Source organism: Python bivittatus, unplaced genomic scaffold, assembly GCF_059951505.1.
Source record: "Python bivittatus isolate LINGU-HERP-01145 unplaced genomic scaffold, Pbiv_v1 ctg000350_np1212, whole genome shotgun sequence".
Taxonomy (NCBI): domain Eukaryota; kingdom Metazoa; phylum Chordata; class Lepidosauria; order Squamata; family Pythonidae; genus Python; species Python bivittatus.
The window spans coordinates 18,399,955-18,424,455 of NW_028277074.1; the positions used below are offsets into that span (position 1 = coordinate 18,399,955).

The 24,501-nt window shown below is 37.4% G+C and overlaps 1 protein-coding gene across 1 annotated transcript; it reads right to left on the reverse strand.

The window, feature by feature from the left end:
• Positions 1 to 16,781: 16,781 nt before the first annotated feature.
• On the reverse strand, positions 16,782 to 24,497 carry LOC148215133 (interferon gamma receptor 2-like). The gene is made up of 3 exons (XM_088144451.1): positions 21,747 to 24,497; positions 21,483 to 21,638; positions 16,782 to 20,611 (listed from the first exon to the last, which is right to left on the reverse strand). Exons 1-3 carry the CDS (start codon positions 21,896 to 21,898, stop codon positions 20,431 to 20,433), a joined length of 489 nt encoding a protein of 162 aa, XP_088000577.1. The 5' UTR covers positions 21,899 to 24,497; the 3' UTR covers positions 16,782 to 20,430.
• Between the last annotated feature and the right edge of the window lie 4 nt (positions 24,498 to 24,501).

Here is a 24,501-nt window from a genome sequence, read left to right on the forward strand (position 1 = left end):
AATGTGGTTACCCATTCATGTAAGGAATATCAATTCTGTATTTGTACTGAATATGTTAAATATTTAGGTATGTGTATACCAAAGGATATAACTCAGCAATATGTAATATAAATAAAATATGTATATAGAGAGATTTCTTCAGATATCGATAGATGGGAGCATTAAACCTCACCCTTTGGGGAAACTGAATGCTCTCAAAATGCATATTATTCCCAAATTAATTTATATTCTGAGAAGAATTCCAATTTTTATATCTGAAAATTTATTTTCAGAAAATAAATTCTTTGTGTAGGAAGTTGGGGGGTTCTTCAATTCCGAGAATATCTTTACAGAAAATGCAATTATCAACCAATGAGGGAGAATTTGGTCTTCCAAATCTGGAGCTATATCATCATGTTTACCTATTGTCAAGTATTAAATACTGGAAGCTGACAAGTGGTGTTAATTTTCTGATTTCAGCAACTTTGGAATATAAATATATAACACCCTTGGTTGAATGGACAGTATTAGGATCTAAATACTGTATACTAAACTCTAATATCTCTGGAAACAATTTTGTCAGTTAGAAAGCTATGGAATGTAATGGCTAATAAAAAAAGATTTGACCCTTTTTTCCATGCCAAATTGACTTTATGGGGAAACTCTAAAAATTGGGAAAAAGATGGTTATATGGAAAAATTGGATGGAAGTGGGGATATTGACTTTGGACCAACTGATAGATGATGAAGATGAATTTTTAACATATGCTGTGTTAAGAGATAAATATCATCTATCACATGCAGTGGCAATATTTACAGTTACATTTGTTAGCAACATTATTTGGACCAGCAGCATTTTCAGCTTCTGAGACACCTGAGATATTAGAGCAACTTGTTAAATCCTTCAAAACTAAAAAAACCTACTATTCGTTTGTATAGATATTTGTTATCAATAAATCAATCTGATATGCAGAGGTTAAGGGATGAGTGGAGTAAAAAATTAGAGGTTTCTATATTGCCTAGACCAGCCTTTCTCAGCCTTTCAACCCTGGAGGAACCCTTGAAATATTTTTCAGGCCTCAGGGAACCCCTGCACATTCAAGCTCAAATATAGGCCAGAAGTTACAAATGTATTATATTAGTTTCATGTGCAGGCCTGTATATGCACATTAACAGTGTTCTTAAACTAAAAATAAAGAATGAGACGTACCTCTTTAATGTGAAACCTGTGCTTGTTTTTTGCTGCACAAATATTCAATTCTGGGCCAAATGTGAGATAAGCACACATGGATTTCATCTTGAGCTGAAATAAGACAATTTCTGGCTTTGCTTTTCATGTTTGTTAAATAAGAAAAAGTTTGCTCACACATGTAAGAAGTTGAAAACTGCAGCAAAATGTTCAATCTTTCCTATGAATGGCAGGATACTCTTCTTTCACAGAAATCCAGAATTTGTCCATGGGCAGATCAGTGAATCTCATATTGAGTGTACAATCAGACTACAGCTCATAAAATTATTCCTCTTCCTTCAAAGTGAAGTTCTCAGACTGAGCAGATGATGCAGAGAAAGGATCCTGCACCCAGTCATACATTTGTGCTGAAAGGGAGGGATCAGTTTTGTTCTGCAGTACTTCCAGGTGGTTGTCAATTAGATTTGAGAATTTTTGGTATCCTTCCTCACTCTCAAGCTCAAGCAGCAGTGGAAACTTTTCAATATTTTCTTTTGCAACATGATTTTTCAAAACATTCTGTTTTCTTTTAAATCCAAGAATCTTGTCACTTGAAGTCAAAATATTTCTCCAGTGCCTTGCAGAGACTAGTTCAGCTGGCTCATGTGATGAAAGATGTCCACTAAGTATGCTAATTTCTGCAACCATTCTCCATCTTCAAAGCACTCAGTAAAATGTGAAATACTATTTTCTTGAAAATACTCTTGCAATTTTGCCTTCAGCTCAAACACCCTGTTGAGAGCTCTTCCTCTGTTGAGCCACTGTATTGCTGTGTGTAACAGAGGACTTATGTGCTCTTTGTCCAGATATTCACACCATTTTTTAAACATTCTTGAGTGAACTATTTTATTTAGTCTTTATTTAATAAAGTTAAGCATTTTTGTAGCATCATCCAGAACTTTTTTCATTTCATCTCCAACAGTGTTTGACACCACCATCTCTCTGTTAAAAAAGCAGTGCGCTGTGACAACATCAGGATTTTCTTTTCATACAAGAGAAATGAAACCTCTCATGGAGCCAACCATTGATGGAGCATCATCAGTACAGATGCCAACACAGTTCCTCTAAGACAGACTTTTTGTTTCCAGATATAAAGACAAAACATTTGTACTGCAAAGCACTAGAAAAAGTTTTCTTGAATTTCACCATTATTTACAAATCTTACAAATGCTATAACATGACATTTATTAGTGAAATCTGTTGACTCATCAACTTGGATAGAAAAGCTGCTGTTCTTCAGTTTATCACACAAAACCTCTTCAGCATCATGTGACATGTCATCAATATGCTGACTTATTGTACTGTTTCACAGTGGAACCTTTTCAATTTCTTGTTCTGCATCTGGTCCTAGCATTTTTCCCACTACTATTTTACATGCTGGTGTGATTACTTTCTCACCCAAAGCGTGACTTTTCCTTTGCTGTGTTAATAAGTTCTGCTACTAAATAACTTGCTTCTTGGGCTATTTTACTGACTGTCATTTTATTAACAAAAGCTTTATTCTGTTTGTTCTGTGATTCCAATAGCCGTTTAAAATAATCAGAACTTTTACTTGTCGTATGGCTGTGATTTGTAGTTAAGTATCTTTTTAATTGTGCTGGAGCCATTGCTGCATTTGTAAGTTGTTTGCCACAGATGAGACACAACAGAATAGGACAACTTGGATCACCAGTCCATATAAAGTCTACATCTATAGGCAATCCACTCATAAGTGGCAAGTGTAAAATCCACTGATAAGTAACTTTCATTGTAAAGACAGACTTTTTTTTTTTAATCTGTTGATGTACCAGTGCAGTGCCTGAGAAGATTTAAATTAATCACTATCTTCATTAAATTTATAGGTTTTGTGTGTTCTAGAATCCTCCTCTTCTCTCTCACATCTCTTCAAAAATCACCACATTGGACCTCAGACATGACTGAATAAACATGTATGAAATTTATTTAAAATAATGGGATAAAATAACTACAGGAAAACTGCAGGGAAAATATGCAAGAGGGAGAGACTGAGATCACAGACTAAGTTGGACAAGTCCATTAATTTCTTGAAAAATGCATTTCTCCCTCCCCTTCCTTCAATATATTCCTCCCTTCCTGCAATATAATGTTCACCTGTTATCAACGGTCTCCCCTATCTTGCATCAAAAACTAAGAATGGATTCAACCAAAAAACACAGTCTTACAGTGCACCACCAGAGAGCTCAGAAGGAGTTATAACTATATTTTTGTTTAGTCTCTGCTCATCACTGCAAGAGCGCATTGCCCAAATTTGAAATAATTTTTTAAATAAATCATGATCTCCCCGTGACCTCTTGTGGAACACTAGGGTTCCATGGAAACCTGGTTGAGAAACTCTGGCCTAGAAAATGGGAGAATGTCTTAACTTCTATAGCAAGAGTGTCAATGGACCTTAAACTATGACTTATACACCAAAAAATAACATTTAGAATTTATTGGACTCCACTGTGTCTGTATAGAAAAGGATTGTCAAAACCAGCATTTTGTTGGAAGTGTAATAAGGACAATGCTTCTTTAAAACATATGTTTTTACAATGTCCTATATTTACTATGTTTTGGGAGAAAGTAGCGGACTATATAAATATGATTGTGTGACAAAAGCTAAAATTTTCAGAAGATAATATTCCTTTGAACTATATACCTAGTACATGGAATTTGATATCTGGACAACGTAAATGGATTCTCCATGCCCTTACTATGGCCAAAAGACATATTGCAGCATTGGAAAGATAAGTGCATGGCCCCATTTATTCAATGGATTGAAGACCTGATTGCACTTGTCACCTATGAGAGGATTGCCTGTAGATGTAGACTTTATATGGACAGATATAATGAAATATGGGACTGATTTATACAAAATACAGTAGGTTAAAAAAATGATAGTCATATAAATCTACTAGAAATATATATACACTTGAATAATATTTGCATTAGATAAGCATATATAAAATTGTAATTGTTTATTGATATAATGACATATTACTGTAACACTTTTTTTCTCTTTGTTGTATTTCTTACACTTTTTTGTTAAAGTGCTTTTTATGTGTTTTTATTTTTTGTAATTAAAAACTTTTAAAAAATAAAATTGAGAACATCTAAAATATATAGGAGGATGTTTAGCAAAACTTCCCGGTTCTCAAACCAAAACCAATTGTTGTTGGGAAATGTGTCTCATTCTCCAGTGAGCTAGAATCTTGCAGTTGGGAAAGTGGTGTGAATATTATGGTCACCTTGCTGGATAAAGCATGTAACACTTCTACCGCTGAAATATTCTTCTTCTCATGCACATACATGCCTTCTGTGTCTTGTTGTTTAGAAGATTTTACCTTTATGTTACCTTCCCATTTTGTTATGGGGCACAGAGGATCTTTCAAATATGAAACCTTTTGCACAAACATCTAATATAATACCATCACAGGAGGACTGAACCATGAATTCTATTGAATTTTCAAATCTCTGTATCTTTACTGAACAACTTAGCAGCTTCTGTTTCTGTGCATGCAGGAAGGAAACAATGCTTGCAAAACTGCCTCTTAACACTATTTTCATGAGTGAAATGAAAATGTTATCTGTGTTACTAATGTTGTTGTTTTAATTGGTATTTTGGTTGCTGTGATATTTTACACTTTTTAATTTGAGTGATCTTCCTTATTCCATAAATATACATTTCTTAAATATGCATGTTACTCCTACCAGTGCCCTAAAGAAACACAGCAAACACATTCTTTTTCCTGGTCACTCTGATATTAGAAAATTGAGTGTGGCATCATGATACATGTACTGGAAATAATATCCTTTGTAATACCATAAGAATAATTACATTCTCTGTACTTGAGGCAGAATAATTTTCATACAACGGTTAATTTATGCAAATATGAATCTTTTGTTATATACATTTTTCAATTTAAAGTATTTATATATTTCACTGCTAACAATTTAATTTTCTTTCAAAAAATGGGCCCAAACTATTATTTGCAACTTTTTTCTCAGCAAACCTGGGAAAGTCTCTTGTGCAACCTACCATTTTTGTGGTTCATAAGAAGCAATGTTAATATGTGGAATATCTCCTTTATTCCATGCAGAACCGCAGCCTATCTCAGAGGATCTCTAAGAGAAGGCTTTGCAGCGGTTCAGAAGCAGCTCCAGATCTGTTCATTCTCACAGCTACCAATTTCTGATTCTGTGCCAACTTATCTGAAAGCAGAGCCAGATGGTTTTCCCTTTGCAGTGCTACAGCTCTGCAGAGCTTGCAGGTCAGCTCTTTTCCCATCAGCTGACCTGGCCTCCTGGTTTCTGAACAAACAGCAACCGTTAATCATGCTCTCTTTCCCTATCCTCACAGATCTTCAAGTCCAGTTTCCGATGTCAAACTTCCCAGACCAGGACTCAGCTGCACATGGCAGATATCCTGACGGTTGAGCTCAGCTTTTTAGCGTGACCTGTCAGAAAGCTCACAGCCACAGCTTGTGTAGACAAGATTTAAGCCATACACTGATTGCCCACTGTAGCGCAAAGCATCGAGGGCTTTTATATATTTTAAGGCAGTGTTTCTCAAACTTGGCAACTTAAAGATGTGTGGACTTTAACTCCCAGAATTCTCCAGCCAGCCATGTTTAAGTCCACACATCTTAAAGTAGCCAAGTTTGAGAAACACTGTTCTAAGGCTTGAAGCTTCCTTTTCCCACAGTGGGGAATTAGTGGATATTTGGCATGGCACTTTATGGCCTTGACCCCTAGCAATTGTTGTATGTTCACCTAATGGCCCTGCTGGTACCCCCCTTACCAGCTTCAACTCCTACACTTTATACTTCTCTATAGGCATTGCTCATAATTTGCCACCCCTTCTCCTCCACTCTAGCTGGTACAGCAACATGCAACTGTGGTTTTGGATTTGGGATGCATATGATGGGTTATGCATGGGTGACATCCTCCTGCTCCCATTCCCAGCCCATTGCAAAAGTTCCCATGTCTATGTCTTCCAGCTTTGATCCAAAATGGCTGCTTTCTGACCTGAGCTGTCCTGCCACAAGCCTATCAGAGCAAATGGTCTCCAGCATTTGTCCCAGCTCTGATTGGCTGAAGTGCCTGGAGCTGGCCTTCCCCTCCAGTGGCTGTCCATTCCCCTGGGCAGCCATTTCATCTTGGGCTGCTGGGCTCCTATGTTCTCTGCTAGTCAGCAATTGCTGCATTTTTATAGTCTTGCAATTGATCCAATGATTGCCCTTGAAGTCAATGAACTATCCTCAACACCCTTACATCTCCCAGTGAGCACTGGATGAAGTTTGATCCCCTTGCTTTTCCACTCCCTGAAAAGTTTCTTTTCCTTCCCTTTGTTTGTTTTTTAACATCTTTAAGTTGCAATGTAGGATCATTGCTATTTTGTTTCTATGAAGCTGAACTATCAGCTCTTGCTTGCTAAAAAGTTTCCATTGTCCTACAGAAGAACAGAAGAATAAAAGAACAACTTGTCCCTTACTGCTTTATTGTAGCTCTGGAGCTAAGGTAGTACAATAGGGGGAAAAAAGAAAAAAAAAAGAAAGGATCTGCATTTGTGTCAAATGTCGGAAGACGGGGTGAAAGCATCCTTGTGTGCAAACATCCAGGAAAGCAACAGAAAGGCCTGGAGACCAGTGAGGAAGGAACAATCTCTAAAGAGAAAAGGCAAATATTAATCGACAGAAGCCAGCTAGTGAGGCTTGCCTTCCCTGCAGGGGTGGGAAGTGTGAGAAGCAAGGGAATGAGCGGTCAAGCTTTGTGGCCTCATAGGCCAGACTAAGCACCACCTTGGCCTTGCGGCCAACCCACTGCAATCCAGACAGGAATGTCTGAAGTTGGCTTAAAGAACAGCTGGGAGCAGCAAGGGAGGCAAACAGCTTAGGCTGCATTATGGACGTGGTCTCAGGCAGCGGTTCTCAAACATTTTGGTCTTAGGACCTCTTTACATTCTTAAAAATGATTGAGGACCCCAAAGAGCTTTGGTTTATGTGGGTTATATCTATTGATATTTACTGTATTAGAAGTTAAAACTGAGAAATTTTAAAATATTTATTGGACACCACAGACCCCCTGAAAGGTCCAGAGGGCCCCCAGGGGTCCCCAGGCCACACTTGGAGAATCGCTGCCCTGACAAAATCTCCGTCTCCCGCTGATAGCAAAAATGCAACATCTTTGCTGTAAAGATCTGCAATTATGTTATCAATGAAATCCAAGTAAACAGTTCATTGATTTAAGAAAAGCACTGGCTACATTGTAAAAGTAATAAACTGAAATATATATATTTTTCATCCTACTGTCTAGCAAATTGATTGATCCATTACATTGAGCATTTTGTATATGTTCAGTGTAATGGATCAATCAGTTTGTTAGACAATAGGATGAATAAATAATTTATTTCATCTTATTATGATGCAGAAAAAAATCACTAAACTGAGAATGTTAGTAATATATTTTGAGAAGAAAATGTATTAGACTCCAGTTTTATGCATACTTAGAGTATGTTCCACTGAACAAAATAAAGCACTTCCAAGTCATCATGCACAGAAATTGGGCTGTTAGCTTTTTCAAATACCCTTGTTTTCATTTTATTTCCTAAGTAATGTTCTGTTAAACAGGGTTACAGACATTGTCTGTTCCAGGTCTATTTAGCATTCAGTAATTCAATATGAAAGTCTTGTGTCCCACAGCCAAGTTCCAGCAAGGCTGCTGAGACACTTCAAGTGGTAGAAGCAAGTGCCCAGGTTTGATATAAACAACTGTTAAAAATTAAAATAATTACCTTAAAACACTGTACGTGGTTTTTTCTAAGCTAATTAGGCAATCTGCCAGGGGTTTAGCAACAAGACATCAATGCCTTAATTGGAGCAGCATTAATCAAAAGTGGAAATCTAGCAATAATTAACCATCTATCATTACCATAATTACCATTCCCTTTATTATGTGAGATTCACACACTACTTAAAGTATCACAATAAGTCTTGTTAATTATTATTTCCATACAAAATTACAAATTAGCTTTTAAAGAACATGAAAACTGGTAGTACCAAACATTCCATATAGTATAACAATACGTGTCATTCAAAGGTCCGCGATTAAAAAGCAAGCAGAATCCACTTGTGTGATACAACAAAATAAAAAATGAAGAAAAATGTCTTCTACTATTTTGTCTTCTGCAACAGGGAAAAAGGAGAACAATTCACTTCAAGCACACACACATAGATTATGCCAATGGTTCTCAAACATTTTGGACTCAGGACCTCTTTATATTCTTAAAAAATGATTGAGGACCTCAAAGAGCTTTGGTTTATGTGGGTTATATCTACCAATATTCACTATTAGAAATTAAAACTGACAAATTTTAAAATATTTACTTATTTGACTTCACAGCGCCCCTGAAAGGGTCTTGGAGACCCCCAGGGGTCCCCAGACCACGCTTTGAGAACTGCTAGATTATCTATCCAATCTAGCCAAAGTTAAATACATTTCCATCCAATTATTTTCAGTTGAAAAATTCTGCCTATGCCTATATCCCTCATACTGAAATCAGTACACCTGGAAAGAACTGAGCTGTGTCTCACTTCATGTTTCAACTTCAATTCCAGGCAGACAAATATTACTTCAGAATTTGATCTGGGTCCTGTGTTTCTATTAACCATATTCTAATGTTGGTTATATTATATTTATATTGTGCTGTTAGCTGGTTATCTTTTCCATCTCTGGGTCATTGTTTTAATAATTAGCTTGACCTTATATATTTGTTTTGTATTCATGTTTGAACTCTTCAAAGTTCTTCTCTTTTAGCTTTGTACAACAAAAGCAAAGAAAAACAATTTTGCAGGGGGTTGAAAATGTTTTCACGTAGAACAACTGTGATCAGCTTTTGCTATCTGAGCTGTAAATTACATTCTTATAATATTAACAATGATTTTCAGGATGCTATTAAGTGATTATTCACAAGAAATAACACAATGGAAGCATTATAACAGGGTAGCCTAATTGAGGGGGGGGGGGAACCAGAAGAAACTTAATTCCTTAGACCAGGGCATCCTTACATGAGATATGAATGGTTATTTTCTTCAAGGAATTGGAACAACTTAACCTGATCTGAGCTACATATTCATATATCTGTTCAAATACCATGTGCCTAGAAGAACTCTTGCTACGAATGCCCAAATCTTAGTGTTATTTAATGAGGGCCTTCTAAAACTAAATCCTATGTATGCATGACAGAAGGTGAACTGATTGGTGAGCAGGATGTAGATTTCCTCATAGGCACTACATACTGGAAAAAAAAATTGGATATATATTATATATACATATACATATAAAATTCCCCTCTCACCCCTATGGGTGGTATGTGTCTTTCTCAATCTCGGGTCCTCCATCAGAGGCCTGGGAGTCTGAGGGTTCTGCGCAGTATCTTAGCTGTCCCTAGCACTGCACTCTTCTGGACAGAGAGCTCTGATGCTGTTCCTGGGATCTGTTGGAGCCACTCTCCCAGCTTAGGAGTCATAGTCCTGAGTGCTCCTACCACCACTGGGACCATTTTGGCTTTACTTTCCACATCCTCTCTAGTTCCTCTTTCAGGCCCTGGTGTATGCATGTGTGTGTGTGTGTGTGTATCCAATTTTATTAAGAATTTTAATTATAATAGTAAAATTAATATAGTCTTAAAGAAAGAGAAGAGAAGAGAAAGAAAGGATAACAAGTGCAAGGAAAAAGAAAAAAGAAAAGAAAAAATGAGAATATAATAAAGAAAGAGAAAAATACGTATATAAAGAAGTGACTTCCAACTTCTATGCTTTTACTTCTAATAGTCTTAATCTTTAGTTCATTCAAATATTGCTGTAGGATTTGATTTCTCTTCATTTCTTCTTTGTCCCACCACACAAAGTTCTTCACAACGGCTTCTTTAACAAGTCTCTTTTGTAAATCCAATAGGAAAAAAATTGCCCAGGTTACTCTCTTGGTCTATCATTTGTATTTCCCTCTTAAATTTTAAAACATCAGCCAATCTCTTTTGTAAATCCAGTGAAACATCCTTTTCCAAGTTATTGTCTTGGCCTGTCAGTTGTAAATCTACTTTCAATACCATAAAAAGTAAATCTGTCAGATAAAATTTGTTCTACATCTGTCATTTCTTCAATAACTTTTGAACATAGTCTTTCCATAGAAGCAGACATCATTACTGGTATTGTTGATACATATTGTGGCTACTAATTTCTGGCTCCATTCTTCAAAAGCCTTCTTCAGTATTTTCATTATTATAACATTTTGCAAGCTATAGGCTTGCATTTTTTCCCTCTACCTAAAATCTTTAGTCCCCTCTAGTGGCCAGTTTTTAAATCATGAAATTGCTTATCTCTGTTATATCTTCCAAAAACCAAAACAGATCTGTTTCCCACGAGAAGCTGTTTCTTCTTTATAATTAATTCCAAAGTCCTATTGTAAAAGTTTCAATATTCCAAATTTATCTGGACCCTTAGTCTGTTTATAACTTTCCAAGATCATTTAGCTTTTTCCTGTTTATTCCAGATTCTTTATGTTCTTAAGCTTATAATTCATTTTTCTTTTGTTCAGAGTTGAAGATAAACTCACCTGATGAAAACTTTTCAAACCTGTCACTCTGAAGGTCTCTAATAGCTTATAAGTAATTAATGAGCAATTTCCAAAAGTGATCAGAAAGTGAGATTTGCGAATTTAGTGTCCTTTAAAAGTCTCCATTGTGGTTGCAAGCAAGATGGCTGATCCCATTGTCTCCCAGGGCTCAAACCTGAAGAAAACTGCTGTCCTTTGGTCTCCTCATGGGAGGCAGCCATCCAGAGCACATGTGGGTGATCTCTGCTCCTCTCTTTATCCCAAGAGGTTCCAAGGAACTGGTCTATTCACCAGTTCCTTGGTCTTTGCCGCGCTCACCAGCTTTGCTTTCACAGAGCCGTCTTCAGTTCACCATACCTCCTCCTGGAGACCTGTAAACATTGGTTATTTTAAGTGGGACTAATCTGAATCCTTTTCTAATTTAACCATCAGTGTTTGATGCATTTTGCATTTTGCATCTGTAATTTTATTTTTGCTATATATGGCTGATTTTCCTAATTGGTTGCCCTCCAGATTTATTGGGACTACTATTCCTGGAATTCTTAGCCAGTGCAACCAACAGCTAAAACTGGATTATCCCTGGCATAGTATATACTATTCAATGACCATAGGCAGCATGTGCAAGAAGGAAACGGTACAGGAGGGACACAGGCCTGTCTAGATTACTAAAACTGGATCCTCATTAAATGCAACCTTATTTGCTTTAATTGGAACTTCACTGAATCCAACTCAGACTCTTTTCCTTTGTCGCAGAAAATTCAGAAGAACAGAGCACAACACTGAGGAGAAAATAACCAGCCATTGATTCAACAATCACTGAGTCCCCACTTTACAAGAAAAAGGAACCCCAAACAATGGAAAAGCAAACAGACATTAAGGAGTATGAGTGGGAAATCCTAGGGATCAGATTGGTTGGCAACTTTTGTGGAAGCTAGGCCAGTCCTTTTTGTGGGTTTGGGTTCAGTTGGGTTGGGTTTTTCAATTTTGTACCATTGAGTCAATGTTGACTCCTGGCAACTGCCTGGACTAGTCCCTGCAGTTTTCTTGGCAAGATTTCAGAAGTGGTTTGCCATTGCCTACTTCCTAGGGCTGAGAAAGAGGGACTGGCTCAAGGACACACAGCTGGCTTTAATTTGCCTAAGGTGGGACTTGAACTCACAGTCTCCCGGTTTCCACTAGACCAAACTGGCTCTCCCTTTTTGGTGTACCTGGGATTATTTCTATAGTTAGACAAAAACCCCTTTCAGGAGCAGCAGCAGAGCTGGGGAAGTCCATTGTTAAGGAGATGGAGTGTTGGAGGGTTCCTATAGGATTAGGCAAAGAGAGGAGCTGGGTTTGACCCTGGTAACATCTGAAAGACAGGAAGGAAGGGTGTGCAGCTTCCATGTTGTTGGTTACATTTATTTTTCTCCACCGCACCTTCCCAAACTAACACTTGAATGCCATCAAATAAGACTGCAAGCAAACTTTGTTAGTGACCACAGGATTGCATCTGAAATGGAATCCCTTAGAAAAAAGACAAAGACCTCTTTAGGGAAAGAAGAATGGATCACAGAGACACATAAAACAGTTTGGTAAATTCTTAGCATGTGTGGTGGCTACAGAATGCATGTCTGCGTGCCTTGGTGGTGGTGTATGTGGAAAACTGAAAAGGATGGTAGAGTTGCCATACAGTATCCTGGAAGCTGACTGGCTGGCTAGAATCATCTGTTGAAGCACATCACACTGTGATATTTTGTTATGAAGTCCAGCTTATATAATTTGACTTTTACAAGAAATAAAATGATGGGAACATTGGGGGGTACCATGTCCTATACTTCCTCCCTGCCACCATTATTTATTTCATATAATAGATTCTATGTTCTTCTAAGACTGTAGCTGGGTGAAATCACAAAAACTAAACAGTTGGCTTCAGATGTTCATGGATCCTTGTGGAAATGTGTTCTTAATGATTCTCCTCATTTCTCCATTTCCCCAGATCCTCTCGCTCTGGATTCAATTCCCATTGCTGTGAGAGGGTGCAGAGGAAAAGCGAATTCTTGTCCTTTCTCCCTTGAAGCCAGAGGGACACGCCAGTAAAGCAGGCTGCAGTGAACAGAAATAGCCGCAGAACCAGCTTGTTCCAATGGTCGGTTGAGAGTTTCAGTAGGTGCCCAACAATACCCAAACTCTGAGACTATTTCTAATCCCTTCCATGTCTGAAAGCAGATGGACATAAATATTCACACAATCCAGGCACTGAGCAGCTAGTCTAGATGGTACATGCAGCTAGAATTGTTGAGCATTTGCTGTCTGTGAAAATGTCAGAGCGCTTCACAACTGAAACCAAGTAGTACTTGGTAGAGCTGTTGTGTTTCCTTTTGGCAATGATAAGTCCACATTTCTTTGATCCTACTTTTACCCTGCAAGTTTAATCTAGATGTAGGTAATTTTCCAGATGTTTTGTACTACAGTTCCCACTGGATACACTTGGTCATGCATATAAGATGATGAAGATGATGATGTTGATGATGATGATGATGACTGTTGCATACGTTAAGAGTTGGCATCCAAAGCAGCCAGATGGTACCTCCTATGGATTGATATAACTAATTTAAAAAAGGATGGTGATCTATTTGGAGTTTCAAACTATCAGAAAAGAATAAGAACAAGGGGTGGGTGGGAGGGAAGACAGGCAGGCAGGCTTTCCTTCCCATTATGGCTTTGGGGGCCTGTTGTTCCCACTATTTAGTCCTCTAAAAGCTGAGACTTAGAAATGAACCTAGGAAACTGGAGGACTGAAAATAATACAAGGCTTAAGTAATTTTGGAAGCCCTTTTAATTTTTTTTATCTAAGGTCCAAGACAGAATCTTTTCCCATCCTTGTACTCTACCTACTGCAGTATAGAAACAGTATCATTAGTGGACTATTCTCCAGCCCTGTATAAAGAAATCACAATGTGAACTTGCTGTTGTTATTCAACTCTCTTAAAGTACCTGAGCAATTTATTGGTGGTTTTTCAAACATCTTTCAAAGAGGTAAAATTACAGCTAGAGTTATTAGAGTCTGAATAAAAAACAGAATCAGAATTACAGGGCCAAGAAAAGGGACCAGCCATTGCAGGTGGTTTATATATTAAGAATAATAGTCATCAATACTGATTAGTCCAGAGAGATCAAGATGGATTTGAAAAATGCAGATGGTGAAATCCCAGCTGTTGTCTGCACCACTTATTAAACATCTTGGAAAAATATTAAACTGAATGGCTTTATACTGAATAACAAGCATTAGAATATGCAAGGCTACAATTGCATGCCATATTAATTTTGCCATCAGGAACAAATTCAAGAGTAATAGTCATTTTAGTGTATATAATAGCTAGTCCTAATAAAAAATAAACTCTAAAAAACAGTTCTCAGAATTTGTTTCTTAACCTGCAGGGGTTTGGATCAGGTGTACTTGAAGTCCCTTCCAGTTCTATGATATACAGAGAAAAGCCTGGTTTTTTAAAGAATATCATTTCATTACTGATGATGGTAGTAGGTGAAATAGTTCTATATTGATCAGAATTTATAAGAGCAGGATGTAGGCAGCTTAGCCCAGGGAATTAAAAAATATTGAGTCCTGTAGCATGCACAAAAGTCAGTGTGATCATAAATACATCTTGGCCTTTTCAGTCAGTGTTTTCCAATAAAGCTATAGCACCACCTGGTGGGCAGAGAGCATTTAGACATCAGTTGGGAATCAAATCTGAACACGTTATTTTGGTCAGATGCAAACATGCCGAACTCCTCCCTGCAGCTTCTTCTTTCAGAGGAGGAGGTTGTGCTGATAATGGCAAGATTTTGAATGATGACAAGACACAGGAGGGAAACATGTTTATCCAGGTCTTTTAAGGATTGTCTCAAGCCTGACTGTCATACATGAAAGAAAGGGTTTTCTCTGTTGTGTTCCTAAACAATGATATACGTTTGGAACTTTGAATGGTCCCTACCTCTTAGTCCTAAGAACATTTAGCCTGAGCCTTTAATATAGTTTCTGTGTTTCATTGTATTAATGTCTACCAGTAGGTTTACTACTGATTGCCACAGCAGATGGAAGCACACAGCTGGCCTTGACTAATTGTATTTTAATTCTTTAGAATGGTACAGTATGTATGTATTTTGGATAGTGTACCTGTGATTTGTTAATGGAAACATTTTATAAACTTATTAATAATAAATACATAAATAGTCCTCCTTCTCTATAAGCAAGTCTGCCCTCTCTGTTGCAGTGCCTCTCTTATGGAACAGCCTCCCCTCTGAGGTTCACATGGCCCCAACCCTACTGGCTTTTCAGCAGGCCATAAAAACCTGCTTCTTCAGATTTTAGGCCCAGGAGGTTAGTTGACTGAAGAGTTTATTATTTTTATGTGGTGTCTTTTATTGTTATTTTACTATTTATATGCTTTTCTTTTTATGCTTGTTTAGCCATCCAGAGTAATGCAACTCAGTTGGGCAGCCATGTAAATTTGCTAAACAAACAAACAAACAATTAAACTTGCATTGCTTCCCATTACCATGGTCATGCTGCCAGGGAATGATGACAGTTGTGCACCGACAAATTGGAGGCCATCCAATTAGACAAGGCTGCCTTCAAAGTTTCCCTACTGGTTAACCCAACTCTCTCCGAAAATTTAACACACATTATTAGAAAACTGACTAATATGAATCACAGACACAGGTGTAAAACTATAGTCTTATTTTGTTTTACATTAATCAGAGACCAGAATAACATTCCCTCATCAGCTGTTGTTGAGGAAGATAATCTTATAAAGTGAGAAATTATTATTTTCTGATACCACCACGCTTCCTTGGTTTTTGCTGTTTTGTTTTGCTGTTTGAATTAGATTTTATGTAATAGTCTGATTTCAATTTTATTTTCATAAAACATACTTTTAAAAAGAAAGTTCAGTGTATCAGTGTTTGCCAGTATCAGTGAAGGGGTTGTTGTTGTTCAGTCATTAAGTCGTCTCTGACTCTTCGTGACCCCATGAACCATATCTCGCCAGGCCTTCCTGTCCTTCACTGCCTCCTGGAGTTTGCTCAATTTCATGTTCATTGCTTCAGTGATGCTACGTATCTAACCATCTCATCCTCTGCTGTCCCCTTCTCCTTTTGCCTTCAGTCTTTCCAGCATCAGAGTCTTTTCCAAAGAGTCTTCTCTTCACAATAGGTGGCTAAAGTATCTGAGCTTGAGCTTCAGTATCAATCCTTCCAATGAGCAGTCAGGGTTGATTTCCTTTAGGATTGACTGGTTTGACCTCCTAGCAGTCCAGGGGACTCCTAAGAGTCTTCTCCAGCACCACAGTTCAAAGTCATCAATTCTTTGGCGCTAAGCCTTCCTTATGGTCCAGCTCTCACAGCCATACATTGCTACTGGAAAAACCATAGCTTTGATTATGTGGATCTTTGTTGGCAAGGTGATGTCTCTGCTTTTTTTTTTTTTTTTTGCTTTTTAATATGCTGCCTCAGTGAAGGGGAGGAATATTATTAATGTGGTAATATAGGGGACTCCTTCCTTGGTGGTAGGAGGGCCCAATAGCTTCAACAACCCTAAAAGCAATGGCGGAGGGCCACAAGATCCTGGCAGGATTATCCTTGCTGAACAGTCTGAAAGGAGAGAGGTGAAGCTAAGAACAATGTCAGTGGGGGTGAGGGCAGGTGGGGCTCTGCAGGCATGCGAGAAGCTAGCTCAGCTGGAAGAAGGAATTCAGAATCAAACCCAGAAGGCAACAAAGGCAAATCGCTACTTCATTGTTGCCAAGAAAACTGAATGGGCATGGTTGAAATTTGGACAAGTATGTGATCAGACCCCCATTCCTCCAGGTTTGAAGGCTGTCCTCTGAGTATTGAGGAAGAATGTCAAACCTGTATAAGTTTTATAAGTAGAGCTTTACAAAGATTTGCATAATTGGAAGATGGAGTATATATAGCCCAAACTTTATTTACAAAGACCAAATGTTAGTTATTACACATCATCAAGAAGGAAACCAAAATGACAGTAAAATTCTCAAACAATTAAGCTAAACTAAGTAATTTTTAACATAACTTAAAAGCAATACATATACATGGAAAAGGTATCTATTTAAATATACCTGCAACAATAATCTCTGAAGCAATAGCTATGAACAGGCCCCTTCTAGAGATTTCTGGTGACTAATCAGCTAGTCTGGGGACAGTGGTTTCATCCAACGCACTTAGTCAGTTTGCTAGAAGGCGCATTACTAAATCTGTGTGCGAGGCCATAGGGAATGGCCAACACAGTAATACATGCATAACAATCTCAGTTTCTGCCACCAGGCAATCATGGACAATAAAAAACCTAAATCAAGGAAATTTGAAATTGTCAAAGCAGGAAGGAAGCACAGGTAGACATTTTAAGAATAGGTGAATTTAGGTGGACTGGAATGGGCCACTTTAAACAGATGTTGATATAATATACTATTCAGAACATAAGATGGTACAGAGAAATGGAGTGACAATAATATCTAAAAGAGACATTGCTAAGTTGTCAGCTATCAAACACTAGAAAGTGAAGTCAAGTGGGCCTTAGGAAGCATTACTAACTAACAAACATCTACTAGCAGAGATGACAGTACTCCAGCTGAGTTATTTAAAATACTAAAAGATGATGCTGTTAAAGTGCTGCACTGAATACAACAGTGTTTGGAAAACACAACAGTGGCCACGGGATTGGAAAATGTCAGTTTACATTCCAATTCCAAAGAAGGGCAATGCCAAAGAATGCACAAACTATCACACAATTGTGCTCATTTCACATGATAGCAAGGTTATGCTCAAAATCCTACAAGCTAGGCTTCAGCAGTATGTGAACCAACCAAGAACTACCGGATGTACAAGCTGGGTTTCAAAGAGGCAGAGGAACTAGAGATCAAATTGCCAGCATTCGTTGGATCATGGAGAAAGCACAAGTGTTCCAGAAAAACATCTACTTCTGCTTCATTGACTATGCAAAAGCCTTTGATTGTGTGGATCACAACAAACTGTGGCAAATTCTTAAAGAGATGGGAGTACCAGACCATCTTACCTGTCTTCTGAGAAACCTCTATGCGGGCCAAGAAGCAACAGTCAGAACCAGTCATGGAACAGCCAATTGGTTCAAAATAGGGAAAGGAGTATGACAAGGCTATATACTGTCACCCTGCTTATTTAACTTATATGCAGATTACATCATGAGAAGTGCCAGGCTGGAAGAATCACAAGCTGGAATTAAGATCACAGGGAGAAACATCAACAACCTCAGATATGCAGACGATACCAGCCTAATGGCAGAAAGTGAAGAAGAACTAAAGAGCCTCTTGATGAGGGTGAAAGAGGAGAGTGCAAAAGCTGGCTTGAAACTCAACATTAAAAAAACTAAGATCATGGCATCTGGACCCATTAATTCCTGGCAAATAGAAGGGGCAGAAATGGAAGCAGTAACAGACTTCATTTATTTGGGCTTCAAGATCACAGCAGACGGAGACTGCAGCCATGAAATTAAAAGACGCTTGCTCCATGGGAGGAAAGCTATGGCAAACCTAGACAGCGTATTAAAAAGCAGAGACATCACCTTGCCAACAAAGATCCGCATAATCAAAGCTATGGTTTTTCCAGTAGCAATGTGAGAGCTGGACCAAAGAGAAGGCTGAATGCCGAAGAATTGATGCCTTTGAACTGTGGTGCTGGAGAAGACTCTTAAGAGTCCCCTGGACTGCTAGGAGGTCAAACCAGTCAATCTTAAAGGAAATCAACCCTGACTGCTCATTGGAAGGATTGATAATGAAGCTCAAGCTCAGATACTTTGGTCACCTAATGCGAAGAGAGGACTCTTTGGAAAAGACCCTGATGCTGGGAAAGATTGAAGGCAAAAAGAGAAGGGGCCAGCAGAGGATGAGATGGTTAGATAGCATCACTGAAGCAATGAGCATGAAACTGAGCAAAGTCAGGGAGGCAGTGAAGGACAGGAAGGCCTGGCGAGATATGGTTCATGGGGTCACGAAGAGTCGGACACGACTTAACGAAACAACAGCTGTCAAATAGAAAAGCACAAGGCACAGAAGAAATACCCATTGAACTTACTGAAAGTTACAAAAGAAGAGAAAACAAAAGTGCTAACAGCTCTATTTCAGCAATATCAAACAAGACTGACTGGAAAAAAAATCAAAGACAGGAGATGCAAGAGAACATGGAAATTACCAACCCACTGCATTAATTCCTCACACAAAAAAGGTTTTGCTCAAGATGTTGCAAAGAATAGATCCATGTATGGAAAGAAAAATGCCAGATGAACTGGCAGGTTTCAAAAAAGCAGAGGGACATGAGATGAGAGAGAGCGAGAGAGAGAGAGCGCACGCACAATAAATTAAGATTTTGGGAGGGGGTAAGGCCTGTTATGACATTGTGTTTTGTTTTTGTTTTTATCTTGGCTCCCAAATATGCATAATTACAATGTCATTCTAAAACAACGAACAAGTATACAAGTTATATACCTAAACCTATATGCTTGTATATATTAGCTGAAGCCTGAACCAATGTTCAAATCTTCCATGTGTCTTCCTTAATGAAAAGCAAGAAACAATATGTGGTATAAATGCATATCTACTTCACGCCTAACAATTTTTTTTCTGATGAACCTTTACAATGAAGAATGCATTACAAGAAACACCTGAATATGACAAAAAACTCACCCAGAGTGGTTCAGACACTCTCCATGAATGAGGCAAGGATGTATATTGTTCTCATATTTGTTTAATTTGAGTAGCAAGTATATTATAAGAAAGGTAGGATTGGAAGTGATGATAGTTGGAATCGAACTTGGAGGCGCATACACTAAAAATGTGAAATATACAAATGATGCCTCTTTGTTAGCTGACACAAAATATGACTTAGAAGAAAGTCATAAGAGTGGAAGATAAAAATAATATTGGTCATTATTTAATGTTGAGATGAAGATAATATCAATCAGCATGCTTGCTGAATTAAAAGTTGACAGCAAAAAAAAAAAAATAAAGCTGGTAGATAGCTTTGTTTTCTTGGACTCAAGAACAGTAAAGATGGAGAATGTGCAAAAGTAGAAGTTAATCTTACAAAGGAAGGTAATGACAAATATTGAAACACTCATGAAAGGATATTTCTACAACAGTGAAGTTCCAAATAGTTAAAAGTTTAGTTTAGCTTAGCTTAGCTTAGCTTAGCTTAGCTTAGCTTAGCTTAGCTTAGCTTAGCTTAGCTTAGCTTAGCTTAGCTTAGCTTAGTTTAGCTTAGCTTAGTTTAGCTTATTATTATTGATTAGCCATTAGGCCATATCAAGATACAGAATATAAGACATATAAAACACAAGACATTATTAAGACCATATATTAAAAATAGGATAAGAGAAACAATCTCTTATCTATTATTGTGATAGACTGGCTTGTATCTGCAAGACCTGGTTGGTGAGGAGATAAATATTCCCTTCTCACAAATGTACCCATCTGGGTCTTGAATTTGGCATCAGTCATACTCCATGGCAGGGGAGATGACTGAAACATAAAAAATAACCAGTGAATGCAATCTATTCCCTTAACTCCACATCTGTGTAATATACAGCAATTAAACAGTAAGATAATACACACCAGTGATTGTAGTCTTTGCACAATAAATATCACTTTTTTCTCCTTCAAGTGATTTCAGTTTTGCTTGTATCCTAAAGCAATACCTGGTTCTTTCCTTTAGATTCTTCAATCTGTATACAGTATTCATGATGACTAGCTGTATAATAGTAAAGAGCAGTTAATTTTGGCTTTCTTTTTGTAAAATAAATGATGACATGGTATAATATGTCATGTGTTGTTGTTCATCTGAGGTTGTATTTATCTACTTTTGAAAACTGCTAAGGACCAGTTCTTTTATTATGTCTTGATACGTAAAACCATAGAACTCAAAGAGGGTGTACTTTCCTTTTCACATGACTGTAAATCTCACAGATGAATCAACCAAAACCTAAATAATATTACAGAAGATATGATAACAAGAGAAGCAAGAGAAATAGTGAAAAATAGATTGCTTTTCCATGCCTTTCTTTGTAAATTCACATAACACTACAAATAATCTTATTCGTCATTCCATAATGCAATGGGTATATGATATCATCTGAAATTTTCTTACAGTGTACCAATGAAACCTATGAATATTTTTTTTTGCGCTGAAAAAGGCACATCGGTGAACATGTCTACACAAGCATGGATAAGTGAATACAACCTTGATAAAGAACACAGGTAATTCCTACTAGTATGCCCCAATGAAACAGAATGTACGAATCTGCTTATAGCATATTTCTATGAACAGCTGTGTATTCTGTTATGATAAATAAGAGTCTCATTTTTAAAAAAAAAAGCCTATTATGACAAGCTTTTGTGAAATAGAGTCAATTTCATAAAATGCATGTGGATCTTTGTTTATAAAAGCTGATGCCATTACATTTCTCCAGTCTCTGAGATAATTCAAGACTTGTTTTTTATAGCATAGGCCTTATCTTTTGACCTACTGCTGTTTGTTTTCTCTTCCACATATGAAATTATGACTAAAAAAGACATATTTAGTCAGAGGCATTAACTCATCAATAAATGAAAAGTTAACAAATGAAACATACTGTCTCTTATAACAATAAAGACGGGGCTTCCGTCCATTCAGATTTCAATTTGCCTTGTTCAGCTCTGACACGTAAAATAGTTCTGTAAAAATCCTTGATATAATCAAAATCATGTTCAGGCTTTGTGATATCGCTGCAGTTCACTTTTTTCCATATTTGGTCTGATTTTCTGCAATATAATACAAAAACAGTGGAATTCCTTAGTGATACACTTTGAATGACAACATGTGATAAAGAATAGAAATATATATTTGATATTTGACAACTGTTTACTTACAAGCGACGCTGAACACTGTAAAACACTGGACCACTGATTCCCTTAACTGGAGACCAGCTCAATACATTCTGAAAATTATATGATTTAATTGTCAAATTCTGTGGTGCAGGTAAGGAGAGAGAAGATCCTAAAAAGACAAACAAACAATGCATAAAAGGAATAAAAATATATACACCCACAATTCAACATACTCCAAAGCATTTCAATGGCAAGATGAATTGGCCACTACAGATGCAGGTACAATATGCCTGAGGGTAATAACTAAGCTTATTGCCAGTATGCCAGTGGCCCAGGGATATTTACCGAAACATTTTTATACCATCCTACTTTTTGTGACTCGAAGCAGTTTACATGAAACTTCTTAAAATTCATAATAATTACAAATGCAAGCCAAGTCTATTTGAAGCCTGTCAGGGTGATTTCCACTGCTTTGCAAAATACAAGCAAGATGAGGACTCCCCTTACTTCAAGGGTAAGGTATCCACTACTCAACCTCACATGAAGTGGGAACCCAGAGTAGCCCCTCTCAAGGTACACACACGGGGGGAGAGGGGCAGGAGGAAGCTATTTCTGGTTGGGAAAGGTGCCAAAATCAGCACCTTTAACTGGGCCCAATGATGACTAGGTGTTAGAACTCTCACTCAAAGAATGGTAACTTAAATTCTGGAGAGGGAGGGGCTGAAGAGAGAGGGCTTTGGGAGGTGTGGGTAGAAGGATGGACCTAAGAGAAGCTCAGAGTCCAAGCCCAAGGAAATTCACCAACTGTCAGAATGGCAGGGTTAGAAACAGATCATTGTTGCTATGGTAAGTTAGCAACATACAGATACTTTGTAAAATATTAAGTTACTAGAAATCATCTTGCTGTGAGAACTAAGGGGATACCTTAAAGCAGGGGGTCTCAAAGTTTCAGCTTTAAAAAAAGAATATATATATATTCTTTTTTCTGGAGAGAGAGATATATATATAAACTTTTTTCCTCCTTACATAGAACCTCACCAAGTTCTCATGAAACTTTGGGGTTCTGTGGAACACAGTTTGAAAGGGATTAAAAATGTTTATTTATTTAAATAGATAAGTATAAAGTGGGTGGCTGAGTGTGCTAGATGTTGCTCATGGTGATCTTTTTACTGCTTGCATGATTTTTTTACTGCTTTTTTAGTATACTTGTATCCTTCTGATTGTATAATGTTCATTATGCATCGCATTTCTTTATTGTATATTATTTATTATGTATCTTATCTGTACACTGCCAAGAGTCCTTAAAGATTATATATAACTGTAATTAATAATATTGACAAATTCACAATGCACTCTTCTGGTACTTAGCAACTGTATGCTTTCTCCTAACACCTTACAGTACATATATTAAACTTAAACAAACATATCTCACAGTAATCCAGCAGTACCATTTCACCTTTGCATCTATATACTGGAGTCAAGCTATTCAGTACACCATCATGACATCATGCACAACTAGAGCATTTACCCAACTGATCTAAGTCTTCATGAGCAACAGTCCTACACAGGCACAAGGTTCTCAACTGCTATTTTCATGCTTCCCAATAAGGTAACTTTAGGTAAACATGTCGTGCGCCTCTTACCTTCTCATAACCAGAATGGTGCAAGTTTCTAAAACTTTCTTGTTTTATAGATAAGATCTAGCACACTGCTTGACTGAGCTGAATGAAAGGTGTATGGCTATACATAATTATTATCCTTACCTCCCAAAATTTGAAGATTACATTTAAAAATCAACGATACCAAGTATAAACCAGCAGTATTACTTTTGTTATCTCTTGAAAACCACTGTGGGTGATTATCAAAAAATTCATTTGGAAGTAAATAGTTAAAGTAATGGTTTTCCAAATGGCATGTGTATGTGAAAGCTGGAAACAATGAGAGCAAGTGAAAGTTGAAAAGAGAAAAAAAAAAGACAGACATCTTTGAATTATGGATTTGGAGACACTAAAGTACTATGGAGTACAGGAAGAACCAATCGTTCTGTCCTGAAAGAAATAAAGGCTGATGCTTCCTTCAGGTCATTATTCGCAAGCAGGAACTCTTGTATTTCATATATATGATGCAAGTGGAATGACAGACTAGAAAAAAAGCTATGCTTGGCAAGGCAGCAGGAAGGAGAAGGAGAAGACAAGACATAGTTTGGCTGGATGATCAGATCCAACATATAACAAGAATGTCTCTGGAAAATCTACAACTGTCATTGGAGACAGAGCAAGATGGAGAACATCTGTCCATACGGTCACCATGAATCAGGTTCAATTCAGTGGCACCAAATCAACCTGGTTCCTAAATGTTTTATATATCCTACATTCCACATTCCCCAAAGATTGCTTGGTTTGCTGTATAATATATTAATTCCCTGGTGAAAGTTTTTTGTGTGTTCAGCTATGCATGGGCAGTCTTCTGATGGCTGGAGGTTACTATTAACAATTTTGGAAGGTCTAAGAATTAAGTGTGTCATCCAGCTATGAAAAGTGGATAGCAAAGTGCTATAAAAGTGGAGCTTCTGTGTGATGTACATCTGCAGGGCTGAAGTTATTTGGGGGAAGTTTTATAAAATCATTAAACCTATTTTAGGAAACATGATTGTATTTAGGTGTTTCCTGCCCCCAAATGATAGCCAGCTGCATCACTAATTTTCAGCAATACAGATTCATAGCTTTTTAAAAATACTCTTCATTTAAAATCTTTGAGAATCTGTATCTGAGATCCAAGTTTTGTGTCATAAAGGTAC